Source organism: Acomys russatus, chromosome 29, assembly GCF_903995435.1.
Source record: "Acomys russatus chromosome 29, mAcoRus1.1, whole genome shotgun sequence".
In the NCBI taxonomy this organism is placed as follows: domain Eukaryota; kingdom Metazoa; phylum Chordata; class Mammalia; order Rodentia; family Muridae; genus Acomys; species Acomys russatus.
The window spans coordinates 26,715,151-26,729,340 of record NC_067165.1 but is presented as its reverse complement, the minus strand read 5'-3'; the positions used below and the strand labels follow the sequence as shown (position 1 = coordinate 26,729,340).

The 14,190-nt window shown below is 46.7% G+C and overlaps 1 protein-coding gene across 1 annotated transcript; it reads right to left on the bottom strand.

Annotated features, from left to right (window-relative positions):
• Positions 1 to 10,645: 10,645 nt before the first annotated feature.
• Ptafr (platelet activating factor receptor) lies at positions 10,646 to 11,732 on the bottom strand. Its single transcript, XM_051171007.1, has one exon. The coding sequence runs from the start codon at positions 11,689 to 11,691 to the stop codon at positions 10,693 to 10,695; it is 999 nt and encodes a 332-aa protein (XP_051026964.1). The 5' UTR covers positions 11,692 to 11,732; the 3' UTR covers positions 10,646 to 10,692.
• Between the last annotated feature and the right edge of the window lie 2,458 nt (positions 11,733 to 14,190).

Below are 14,190 nucleotides of genomic sequence, written 5' to 3'. Positions count from 1 at the left end.
GATGTCATTGTGGGTTAGCTCCCAGCCTGGGACAGTGTCGACGCCAACTCAGGGGAGGGAAAAGTTATCAACAGTTACCAGAAGAGAGATTATCAGTCAAAAAACTACTCACAGACCTGAGACTATGGAGCATACACAAGATCAACTGCAGCATCCAGCTATACATGCACACCCACACACAAGCACATCTCACACACACACACACACACACACACACACACACACCAGTAACCAGTGAGTGATGCATACCTGATACCTGTAATCCCAACACTTGCAAGTAACAAGAGGCAGGAGGACCAGCAGTTCAAGGCTAGCCCAGGCTAGCCCAGTCAATACAGTAAACTGGAGAGCAGCTTGCACTTATGGGGGACCCTGTCTCGAAGCATAAATAAATAATAATTAATAACAAAAATAAATTAATAATAAATAGTAACCCGTACCCTACCCCAAGTATCAAGTTAGGCTTCTCCCCCCAGGAGAGGACTCAGAAAGGAATTGCTTTTTTTTTTTTTTGGTTTTTCGAGACAGGGTTTCTCTGTGTAGCCTTGGCTGTCCTGGACTCACTTTGTAGACCAGGCTGGCCGCGAACTCACAGCGATCCGCCTGCCTCTGTCTCCCGAGTGCTGGGATTAAAGGCGTGCGCCACCACGCCTGGCTAAAGGAATTGCTTCTTATTATGCCCGTTCTACAAATAAGCCTAGGACGTGAAGTGACTTCCTGTTAGTGGCAGAGCAGAGACTGAGACGCTACAGCTCCTCATCTGTAGCACCTGCTCATTCGTGTTTACCCATACTTTCAACATGGCCGATTTCAAACTGCTAGCACGACATTCTGAGCGCGCAGCCGGGGAGAGAAACTCACAATGGACACTTGCTGTGACCACTGTGCGTTGAATGGAACACTCTGCTGTGCTTGGGTTTGGTTTGGTCTTGTTTTTTTTCGAGACAGGGTCTGACTATATAGCTCTGGCTGTCCTGGAACTTGCTCTGTAGAGCAGGCTGGCCTCGAACTCGTAGAGGATCCACCTGCCTCCGCCTCCCAAGGGCTAGGATTAAAGGCGTGTGCCACCATGCCTGGCTTGGGTTTGTTTGTTTGCTTGTTTTTTTTTTTAAACAATCCTGCCATTGTCACTTGAAGGCAGGGACGTCCTCTCCTTTTTCAAAACTTGTCCCTACAGTATATGGCTAGACCACTAAGCATTTGTGGAATTGAAGGACAAATCATTTTTGTTTCCTGAGTCGCCTTCCCTCAGACGGACAGCCAAATGCACAATACCACACACGGATGAGACCTATTGACCAAAGTCTTTCATACACAGTGACTCAGACTCTGTGGCCTCAGAGGCCAGAGCCACCACCTTGAACATGAGAACCCGCTGTGAGGAAGTCTTCCGAGGGAGTCTGAGTTTGCGTGCCCCTCCCCCAACACAGCTTTCTTCTTCACTGTTTCTAATTGTGTTGTCTTGGTTACTCTTCCTGCGGCTGTGTTAGAATGCCCTGGCAAAAGCTACTTCAGGGAGAAAGGACTTATTACGGCTTACAGTTCAAGGGTACAGTCCATCCTGGTGGGGTTTTCAAGGCACAAACAGAAAGGGAAGGAATGCAGGCAGTGGTTCTCAACCTGTGGGTTATGCCCCACCCTGAGGTCAAACAACTTTTTTGCAAGGGTCAACTAAAACCATTGGGGGGGGAAACACATATATTTGCATTATGATTCATAATGGTGGCAATTTTACAGTTATGAAGTACCAACAAAAATAACTATGGTTGGTCTACAAATGCATGTCCAGGACAGCCAAGGCTACACAGAGAAACCCTGTCTCTCTCTCTCGCTCCCTTTTTTTTTTTTTTTTTTTTCCGAGACAAGGTTTCTCTGTGTAGCCTTGGCTGTCCTGGATTCACTTTGTAGACCAGGCTGGCCTCGAACTCATATCGATCCACCTGCTTCTGCCTCCCAAGTGCTGGGATTAAAGGCGTGCGCCACCATGGCCAGGCTTGAAACCCTGCAAAACAAAACAAAAGAGCCTAAGGCCTCACAGACTAAGTGGTCTTCTACTGAGCTACACTCCAGCCTTGTTCATTGTTTGCTTGCTTGTCTGTTTGAGACAAGGTCTCACTCTATGGTCCAGGCTGGCCTCGAACTCCTGCTTTGGTCTTCCGAGCTTGGTATCACAGACTGGTGTCATCAGGCCCAGAAGCCTTGCTCATTAATCTTTTCTACAGCAGGTGCATCATTTCACACCCCCATGAGCAACACACATGGGTTCCAGTCGGGGAGAGCGGGGGCTGACGACGTATCTCAGGGCGTAGAATGCTTACCTAGCCTGCGCAAGCCAAGGCTTAGGTCCGCGGAACTGCATACGGTTGACACGTGGATGCCGCCTACAATCCTAACGCTTGGGAGGTCGAGGTAGAAGGAGCAGGGGCTCAAATTCATTCTCCTGTACAAAGTGAATTCAAGGCTAGTCAGGGCTGCATGAGACCCAGACACACACACACACACACACACACACACACACACCTGGTTTCTCCAACATGCTCAGCATTGCTTCATTTTTTAAAAAATTTTTTTAAATTTATTTTTTTATTTTAATTAATTTATTCTTGTTACATCTCAATGGTTATCCCATCCCTTGTATCCTCCCATTCTTCCCTCCCTCCCATTTTCCCCTTATTCCCCTCCCCTATGACTGTTCCTGAGGGGGATTACCTCCCCCTGTATATGCTCATAGGGTATCCAGTCTCTTCTTAGCAACCTGCTGTCCTTCCTCTGAGTGCCACCGGGTCTCCCCCTCCAGGGGACATGGTCAAATGTGAGGCACCAGAGTACGTGAGAAAGTCATATCCCACTCTCCACTCAACTGTGGAGAATGTTCTGACTGTTGGCTAGATCTGGGTAGGGGTTTAAAGTTTACTGCCTGTATTGTCCTTGGCTGGTGCCTTAGTTTGAGCGGGACCCCTAGGCCCAAATCTGACTATCATAATGTTCTACTTGTAGGTTTCTAGGACCTTCTGGATCCTTCTACTTTGCTATTCTCCCATGCTTCTCTTATTTAGAGTCCCAATAGGATGTTCAGCATTGCTTCATATTTTCCGGTTTTTCTCTCATTGTGCTTTGCTTTGCTTTGCTTTGATTTCCCCTAATGATCAGAGATGCTCAACACGTTTTCATGTGCTTATCAAGCAGTTATATGTTTTCTACAGAGAAATGTATGTTTAAGTCATTTGTCTATTCTTTCAATCAAGGTTGGTTTCCTGTTATTGAGTTGTAGGGGATTTTTTTTTTTTTTTTTTTTGCATATTGTCAACCCTTTACCACACACGTAGTTTACAAGCATTTCCCCGCCATTTCAAGCGCTGCTTTTTCACTCTGTTAAGAGTGTCCTCTGGTGTTCTGAAATCCTGCGACTTGTGTGTTTCTTTTCTTTTCTTTTTTGGTTTTTTGAGACAGGGTTTCTCTGTGTAGCTTTGGCTGTCCTGGACTCTGTAAACCAGGCTGGCCCTGAACTCACAGTGATTCACCTGCCTCTGCCTCCTCAAGTGCTGGGATTACAGCCCTGACTTTGTAAAACACTCCCTGGGAAGCCGGGCAGTGGTGGTGCATACCTTTAGTCCCGACACTAAGGAGGCAGAGGCAGGTGGATCTCTGAGTTTGAGGCCAAGCTGAGGCAACACAGAAAAACCCTGTCTCAAAAAAAATGTAACCCTGCCCCCGAAAAAAAAAAAACCAAAAACCCGCTCTCTAGAACTGTAGAATAATCTAGAAGTAAAATAAAAGGAAAGCATGACTGGTCAATCACACTCTGTTCCTCTCAAAACTTTCCCCCTTGTAAGGGAAATGCTTGGCTACACAATGCCAACTCAGAGGCGAGCTGGTGTCGTGCAACGTTGTAAGTAAGAGGTTCTGTGGAGTGGAGATGACCTGTTAGGACAGGGGCAACACTTGTGACTTTTAGTCTGTGCCAGTGACAGTCCTACACGCAACTCTAAAGCCACAAAACCATCTACTACATTGACAATATATGCATTCTTTAAAATAAAAAATTATTAGAGCTGGGCAGTGGTGGCACAAACCTTTAATGCCAGCACTCAAGAGGCAGAAGCAGGAGGACTTCTGTGAGTTCGAGGCCAGCCTGGTTTATAGATCAAGCTCCAGGACAGCCAGGCATACAGAGACTCTGTCTCAAAAAACCAAACACACACACACACACACACACACACACACACACACACACACACACACAAGATAGAGAAGAAAAAAAGAAAGAAAAGAAAAAATTTTTTTACTTTGCAATCCTAGTTGGTCTGATGCTTACCTATATACCCAGAGCGGTCTTGAAGTTGTAGCAATCCTCCTGCCTCATCCTCTCAAGTACTAGAATTACAAGAATGAGCCACCACACCTGTCCAATATTCCTACTTAACAGAAATAGACCCAGAGAGGTTTCACAGTTGTCCAAAATCACAAAATAGAAGCTGCAGAAAGGGGCTCTGGGAACAGGTGTCAATGGCCACTTTATTGATCACTCTCTGACATGTCATGGTACAAGCTTTGGAGTCTGAAATAGTTGAATATGAGCACAAATGACTAATAAATACCTGATTACAGTCCCTTCGTAACCTGAGAGAGTTAGACTAAAATCAAGATTTGAAAAAGAGCCGGGTGGTGGTGGCGCATGCCTTTAATCCCAGCACTCAGGAGGCAGAGGCAGGTGGATTGCTATGACTTCAAGGCCAACCTGGTCTACAAAGTGAGTCCAGGACAGGCAAGGCTAACACAGAGAAACCCTGTCTCAAAAAACCAAAAAAAAAAAAAAAAAAAAAGAAAAAGATTTGAAAAACAAAATAAAAATAAGGCCAGGCAGTGGTAGCTCATGCCTTTAATCCCAGCACTTAGGAGGCAGATGCCAGCCTGGTCTACAGAGCAAGTTCCAGGACAGCTAAGGCTACACAGAGAAACCCTATCTCAATAAACAAACAAACAAACAAATACAAAGGGCGGGGCTACTGGATAGAATGCTCAGAGTTTAAGAACACTGGCTGCTCTTCCAAAGTTTCAATTCCCAGCACCCACATGGTGGCTCACAACCATCTAGAACGAGATCTAGTGAGCTCTTCTGTCATGCAGGTGTGCCTACAGGCAGGACACGGTATACATAATAAATAAATAAATTCTTTTAAAATTGTTTTAAAGATTTATTTATTTATTACATATACAGTGCTTTGCCTGCATTGCAGAAAAGGGCGCCAGATCTCATTACAGATGTTTGTGACCCACCATGTGGTTGCTGGGAATTAATCTCAAAACTTTTGGAAAAGCAGACAGTGCTCTTACCCTCTGAGCCATTTCTCCAGCCCATAAATAAATAAATCTTAAAATAAAAAGATTTGAAAAATAAATAAAATTGCTGGGCATGGTGGTGCACACCTTTAATTCCAGCACTCGGAAGGCAGAGGCAGGCAGATCTCTGTGAGTTCGAGGCCAGCCTGGTCTACAAAGAGAGTCCAGAGCAGCCAGGGCTACACAGAGAAACCCTGTCTTGAAAAAACAAAAACAAAAACAAAAACATTTGACTGCACGTTGTATAGCATGAAAGTTGGACAATACTGGTCTAGAGAAGCTTTGGAGACATAGAAGCCTTCGTGAAAGAGTGAGCCCATGGATGGGGGTGGGGGTTGGTGCTCCTGGGACCCCAGTCCCCCGTGAGGATTTGCATGCAGTTGACTTGTTGACGGGAGAGGAAGCGACATCTTCAGTGGTGGAGGGCCAGGTAAGGCATCCCTAGTGAGCACCCTAGTGAGACTCTGGGCCACACACTCAGAAAGAGACAGGAAAGTAGAAGTGTGGGGCTAGGAAGGAAGAGGAAGGGGACGGGGAGGGGTCAGCCAGGTTTGCAGAAGGACATGAGGGAGCAAAGGGGGAGGGGCGAGTATGATCCAAGTACATTACATACAAGTATAAAAACGTCAATAAGGAAACACACTGTTATGGATAGTCAACGTAGGCTAAGAAGCACATATTGAGCAGAAGTGTGGCGATGCACACCTTTAATGGAAGCACTCACGCTCGCAGGGCAGAGGCAGGTGGATCCCCGTGAGTACTGTTGTAACCTGTTTAACCTCCACTGCTTTGACTCCAAGTTGCCGTTGTGATTGTAAGGTGAAATTCAGCTCAAGTTCTCAGGCCCAGGAAGGTCCAATGCTTGCTGCTCAGGATAAAACAATAGGTGATAGATGCATGTTCCTCTTGGAGTAAAGATAGATGATGCCTATTAAAGTTAAGACCGCAACATCCTGCTGTGTTTGTTACTGCCAGAGAGCTGGAAAGCCCCCAAGAACAGCCCTACCCTAAATCCCAGCCAATCAGCTTAAAAGGCTTTGTCTAGCCACCTGGGTACATTGTGCTCAGAACAAAATCCATTCCGTTTGTGTTTAGCTAATCAAAATGATGTAATACAGCTCTCCCCCTACTTCCCACCTGGTTACCTGGTTAAGGTTTTGTTTTGTTTTTGTTTTGGCCTTTTTTTTTTTTTTTTTTTTTTTTTTTTTTTTTTTTGGCTTTTTTTTTTTTTTTTTTTTTTTTAAGTTAGTATTGTTTTTTGTTTTTTTTTTAAGATTTATTTATTTATTATGTATACAATGCACATCAGATCACATTATAGATGGTTGTGAGCCACCATGTGGTTGCTGGGAATTGAACTCATGACCTCTGGAAGAGCAGTCAGTGCTCTTAACCGCTGAGCCATCTCTCCAGCCCCCCTTTTTTTTGGGCTTTTCAAGACAGGGTTTCTCTGTGTAACCTTGGCTGTCCTAGACCAGGCTGGCCTCAAACTCGCAGCGATCTGCCTGCCTCTGCCTCCCAAGTGCTGGGATTAAAGGCGTGCGCCACCACGCCCTGCCTAAGGGTTTCTTATAAAAAGCTGCCTTGGAAGCCGACCAATGTCACAGTCTGATTCTTGAGTTCAGACTGTGGCTCTAACCGGTCAGTTCTTGTTCAAGGATCAAATAAACATCCATCAGTCTGAGCCTGGTGCTCGAGTGGTCAGTATATGCAGCTATTCCTGAATTCTAACAAGTACAAGGCCATCCTGGACTACAGATCCAGTTCCAGGTCAGCCAAGGCTACTCAACAAACCAGACGATAAAGTCCTTCATAAAGCTATGGGTGAGAGTGGACTGTTGCATCCATTTCAGAAGCAAGTTGGTTCTCCACCAAACTAGATGTAAGCCTGGCTCAGGATGCCCAGGCAGCATTGCTTCAGGATATACAGCCCAGAGAAACTGACGGTGTTCACAGATGATTCTAGAACCCTTCAAGCTGACAAGTGGAACCGAGTCTCAAAACTAGTAAACTCAGCCGGGTGTAGTGGCACATACCTTTAATCGCAGCACTTGGGAGGCAGAGGTAGGTGGATCACTGTGAGTTTGAGGCCAGCCTGGTCTACACAGCGAGTCCAGACAGCTAGGGCTGTTATACAGAGAAACCCCGTCTTGAAAAACCAAATAAATAAATAAACAAATTAATTAATTAAAATAATAAATACATTTAAAAAACAAAACTAGTAGTAAGTAGCAACGGGGCTCTGGTTCCTGGTGTCTCCATCTATCATACAATGTCTGAAGTGCCTGGTCACACGGCCCTGCGTCTGAAAGAGTCCCCCATGGGGCTTCGGGCTGCATGAACTGTCCAAGAGACCACCAGCATCAGGGTGGAGGCCTGCAGCAGCTCCTGCCATAGCACACACTGGACTTCTAGAACAGTTAGGGTGTGGTTACAGCTATTTGTTGGTGGTAGGGGAGCCTGTGCCCACTGTGAGTTCTAGCTCTAAATATTATTTTGTCTTTTTTTTTTTCCTTCCAGAGCTGAGAACCTACTGAGCTAAATCCCCAACCCCCTAGCTCTAAATATTAAAGACTCTGCCACTTACTTGCTCTTTTACCTTGACTCAGCTCTTCTGAGCTTCCTTTTTACCACCTGTAAAATGGACAGAAACAATAATCTATAGTGTGGCCGTGAGGTAGAAATGTAAGTTTTAAAAATTGACCCAATTTAGGGCTGGAGAGATGGCTCAGCGGTTAAGAACACTGGCTGCTCTTCCAGAGGTCTCTGAGTTGAATTCCTGGCTCATAACTGTCTGTAACTCCAGTTCCAGAAGATCTGAAACCCTCTCACAGACATACATGCAGGCAAAACACAAATGCAAATAAAATAAATAATTTTTTTAAAACTGACCCAATTTAAAGACAAAATGGTTTATTAAGTATACACAGCATGGTACACGAATATTGCAAAAACAATGGCAAGGAAGATATGCAAATGGGTGAAATTCGGAATGTACTGTATTAGCATAGAAACAGAGTGTTCTTTGATAGAAAGTACATTATTTGATAGACATTGAATGAGCTTGGGGGGGGCGGGATAAGAAATCCTGACAAGAGAACCTCCCAGGATGCAAGAGAAAGAGGGAAGGGGTGCTCTCTGACCCCTAGAAGCCGTGTCTTCTCTCCAAATTCTGGTTTCTCTCTGTCCTCTGCTTTGCCTAGCACGTCTGCCTTCTTTGAAAAGCCATTTATTTGTCTACCAGTGACCTAAGTGGCTACCCAGCCCACTTTACATCCAGGCATGGTCACAGCTCCAGGGTTTGAATGACTTCAGGAAGTGCCCTGCAGAGCCCCAGACAGGATCCCGAATGAAGATGCCCAAGTCTCACCCTTCGGTTCCTATCACAGGAGTAAAGGGCACCAAGTTCTCAGGAAAGAGGGGGATCAGAGATAAGCAACCAAGAGTCAGCTGAGCGTGGCACCGCACAGCCCCGTGAGGTAGGTTGTACCTCCCAGCTAATAACACTAAGAGGTAGAAAATTAGATTCCAATGTCCTGGACAGCATCTAGCACAGCCAGGACTTGAACCTGAATTCGTAAGATGTCAAAATCCAAGGATGTTGTTTTAGCTACCCAGTCCCCTTTAGCTAGGCAGCCCATAGCCATCGCCCAAACCAAGCAGGTTACTAGCCTATTAGAACAAACCCATGCCTGACTGGCAGACAGGATTCAACCGACACAACTTCAGGGGGACACTAGCTGAAAGGAAGGGCAAATTTTTTTTTTTCAAGACAGTTTCTCTGTGTAGCCATGTCTGTCCTGGAACCCACTCTGTAGACCAGGCTGGCCTCGAACTGACCAAGATCTGCCTGCCTCTGCCTCCAGAGTGCTGGGATTAAAGGCATACTGCCCAGCATGGACATTTTAAAAAGAAGCACAAGGCTCAGGAAACCAAGAAGAGCTCCTCTGAGTTCTGAGTCTGAGGCTTCTAGATAGTTCTCTGAGGGCAAGAAGGGATCTCACTTCAATGCAACAGCGTGTATATTTTGGAAGCACACACTATCACATGTGTACTCCCACGGGGTCATATTTGTTTTGCTTTGTTGCACTAATTTGTTTACATGTATATGGGGGGAGCAGAGCATTGTGTGTGTGCCACAGCATCCAAGTAAAGGTCAAATGACAACTTGCAGTAGTCTATTCTCTACCTGGTGGCCCATCTCACTGGCCCAGGGCCCTGTGTTCCCTATGTTCATTCTCCCGCTAGTGGTGTTAATCTGGGAGACTGTGGAGCCTTTAGGAGGTAGGACCCGGCTGTAGATGGCCGGGGGTAGCCTCTGAAGGTGGTAACCCCATCCCGGGGTTAAGGTGCTGTCTTGTTTCCCGGCTCACTGACATGTGAAGAACCTCTGCCTAGTGTTCCTGCCATCGCTGTCTGCCCTGCCCTGCCCTGCCCTGCCTTTCTTGCCATGGTGGATTGTCAAAATTCACCAGCAGGCATCCAGTGCTCCTCAAAAGAAGCTGCTGCCTGCTGGAAGTGGAAATGCTGTGTTCTGAGGTAGCCATCTCTCTTCCACTCTCTCAGCATTCAGGCAGAAACTCAGCTGCCTCAGCAAACACACTCCATTCTAGCTCCTGGTCAGCTTTTCTGTTATCTCCACTGGTTACACGTTGTTGTTGTTGTTTCCCCCCAAGACAGGGTCTCTCTGTGTAACCTTGGCTGTTCTGGACTCACTTTGTAGACCAGGCTGGCCTCGAACTCACAGCGATCTGCCTGCCTCTGCCTCCCGAGGGGTGGGATTAAAGGCGTGCGCCACCACCGCTCAGCTCTGGTTACATTTTGAGACAAGGTACTGTGTCAGTCAGAAGGGTCCCCCAAACCAAAGCGTCACAAAGATGCTTATACTTGGGGGTGGAAAAAGGAGGGCACCATCTTAAACCCCCCTGCTGCCCCCAAAGATCTTCCATACGACCAATGAAGAGGTCCTTACTGACAGCCCTGCCCCCTCCAGGAGTCACTGCCCAAACATTAAGGTTGCAGCCCCATTTGGATGAACTAGGCTACTCAGAGTCTATGCTCAAGGGCTGGCCACAGCTGGGATGTCAGAATCTGACATTCTGGGTGAGCGAGGCCATCAGCCACAGTCCCCTAGTGTTAACCCAAAGATGGGTGGAAAAGGAGCATTCAGTCTGCCACTGTCTCTGTGAGGAAGTAACTGCCATATTTAATAGTCCACTAGGATCCAAGGAGGGCTTGGCCACAGGCAGAAACCTCTCACCTCCCAGCTCAGTCTGTGAGGTCCTTGGAAGAGAGGGCACTGGGTCTGACTTTAAGAAGCAGAGATTAATTTTTCAGTGACATGACAGGAGTCTAGTTAGCCGGTACTATCACCTCAGTGCATGTGTCAGTTGTGGCCCTGGAGCACTTCCGGCTACTGCGCATGTTGTACAGCTTTTCGCTGAGGTACTTCCGGAACTTCTTGGTAAGAAAGCAGTAGATGACAGGATCTAAGACGCAGTTGGTGCTGAGGAGGCAGAGGGTGATCTGATGGGCGTCGTTAATAGCCTGGTGGAAGTTGGTCTGGTAGCCCAACTCTGCCAGGGTCCAGGGCAGCTGGACCATGTGATGGGGCACAAAGCAGATGACAAATACCGCCAAGACGGTGCAGACCATCCACAGGGCCCGGCGCTTCACTTCCGCTTTACGCTGCCGCCTCATGCGCCGCGTGAGCAGCGTGTGGATGATGACCAGGTTGCAGTAGAGGATGAGGAGGAAGACAAGGAAGAAACAGAAGGCGATGAAGACATGAACAACAAGAACGGGCACACTGTGTGGCTCATAGTGTTCAAAGCAGCGGGTGATGTTGCCTGAACCGTCCTTTTTAGGCACTACGTTGGTGGAGTCCGTGGCCAGGAAGTAGGATGCAGTAGCGACGATGGATATCCAGATGACCAGGGACAAAGAGATGCCACGCTTGCGGGTGGTGGCCTGAGCGGTCTTGATGGGATAAGCCACTGCCTGGTAACGGTTATAGGTGATGACACCCAGGAAGGCCACACTGCAGTAGGTATTGATGAAGAAGAGGCATCCAGCCAGGTTGCACAGGAATTTGGGGAGAATCCAGTTGCCCTCGTTGTAATAGTAGACGATCCATAGCGGGAGGGTGACCAAGAAGAGCAGGTCTGCCATGGTGAGGTTCACCATGAAGATCTTTATCTCGTTGAGTTTCTTGGAAGGGTACAGGCGGGCAAAGACCCACAGCACGTAGCCATTGGCAACCACCCCCAGTATGAAGATGACAGTGTAAGCAATCGGAAAGAGAGTGTATCGGAACTCGGAATCCACACGAGAGGAGGCATTTGGCTCCATTTCTCTGGGCGAAAGGGTCACCTGGACATGGAGTGCTGGGTGCCTGAAAGAACATGCAACGACTGGTTATAAAGAGGCAGGAAGAGGCTCCCTCTACCTCGCCGATTCCAAGGCTCCCTGCTACGGTTTGGATGTTGGAGTCCTCTCTAGGATCCATGCTGAAACGTGATCCCCAAGGATTAGAAGGGAGGTGATGGAGGTAGAGCCTGCAGAAAGAGGTGAGCAGCCTGTAAAATGATTCAGTGGGCAAAGGCATCTGTCACCAAGCCTGGTGGCCTGATTGGATCCCCAGGACCCAAATGAGGGAAGTAGAGAACTCAGGTGTACCAGTTGTCATGTGACCTCTGTATGTGGTATGGATTATGTTTGCATGTGGCGTGTTTATGTGGTGTAACTCCGGTTCTAGCTGGTCTGATGCCCTCTTTGAACCTCCCCGGCCTCTAGGCAAACACATAGTATACAGAAAGGCAGACAAGCACTAGTATGCATAAAATAAATAAAATCAACACGATTTAAAAATTCATATTGCAAAAAAAAAAAGTTTAGGACAGGCATTGTGGTTCACACCTGTAATGAAATCCACTTGAGAGGCAGAGGCAGGAGGATCGCCATGGGTTTGAGGCCATCCTGGTTAGGACAACCTAAGCTGCACAATGGGACTCTATTTAAATATATATATATGTAGATTCATACATTAGGACAACCTAAACTGCACAATGGGACTCTATTTAAATATATTTGTGTGTGTGTGTGTGTGTGTGTGTGTGTGTGTAGATTCATACATTAGGACAACCTAAGCTGCACAACGGGACTCTATTTAAATATATATATATATTCATTCATTCAATAGCTGCAGGGTTATGAGCAGTGGTCTTTCTTGTTTGGCATGTATGATGTCACCAAGGGTGGGACCTCCTACTCTACCTCAAACCCAACAAAGCGAAATTATAGACATCCTTCAAAATGGCTGGGCAGTGCCTATTCAAAATGTCAAGGTCACGAAAGATAAAGAAAAGACTGAGGGGGCTGGAGAGATGGCTCAGAGGTTAAGGGCACTGACTGCTCCTCCAGAGGTCCTGAGTTCAATTCCCAGCAACCACATGGTGGTTCACAGCCATCTATAATGTGAACTGATGCTCTCTTTTGGCCTGCAGGTGTACATGCAGACAGAGCACTGTATACATAATAAATAAACAAATCTTTAAAAAGAAAAAGAAAGAAAGAAAAGAAAAGAGTGAGGAACTGCCAGAGATTATAGGACACTAAATACCCATGTGGCCAGGCCCAGTGACTCACCTATGTAATCCCAGAATTCAGAGGGCTAAGGCAAGAGGATTATAGTGAGTATCAGGCCAACCTTGGCTACATAGTGAGCTGAAGGCTAGCCTGGGCTATAGTGTGAGACTCTGTTTCAGAAAATAAATAAATCAGGCTGGGCCTGATGATGCACACCTTTAATCCCAGCACTCAGGAGACAGAGGCAGGTGGATCTCTGTGAGTTCTAGGCCAGCCTGGTCTACAAAGTGGGTACAAGATAGCCACTGTTACACAGAGAAACCATGTCTAAAAAAAAAAAAAAAAAAAAAGGTAGACAGCCAAGGACAATACAGGAAGTAAACTTTGAACCCCTACCCAGATCTAGCCAATGGACAGGACATTCTCCACCGTTGAGTGGAGAGTGGGAATTGACTTTCACATGAACTCTGGTGCCCCGTTTTTGACCACGTCCCTTTGATGGGGAGGCCTGGTGGCACTCAGAGGAAGGATAGCAGCCTACCAAGAAGAGACTTGATACCCTATGAGCATATACAGGAGGTGGAGGTCCTCCTCAGTCACAGACATAGGGAAGGGGAATAGGGGGAAAGCGGGAGGAAGGGAGGAATGGGAGGATACAAGGGATGGACTAACAATTGAGATGTAATATGAATAAATTAATAAAATATTTTTTAAAAATGGTAGATGGCACTCTCTCTCTCTTCTCTCTCTCTCTTCTCTCTCTCTCTCTCTCTCTCTCTCTCTCTCACACACACACACACACACACACACAACTACACATTTCTAGAAAAATAGTGGTCAGGATCTCAAGTCTTTTTGCTCTCCCAAACATCCATCCAACAATATTTCTGTGCGCTGACTCATATCAGGCATACGGAAGAATACAGCAAAACAGCCTTCCATCAAGGAACTTATCTTCTCACCAGGGAGAAAAGCTAAAGGGCTTCAGACAGACAGCTGCTGTAGAAGAAGAGGAGATCTGGGAAAGCAGGCAGCATTTCTGAGAAAGCATAGAGGAGGAGGAGGAGTGATGGTGGAAACATCCCGAACAGATGGTGTGCACGGTGCCAGGACTTCCTCTCTCTCTCTCTCTCTCTCTCTCTCTCTCTCTCTCTCTCTCTCTCTCTCTCTCTCTCTCTCTCTCTCTCTCGTGTGTGTGTGTGTGTGTGTGTGTGTGTGTGTGTGTGTGTGTGTGTGTTGTCTTTTGAGACAGGGTTTCTCTGC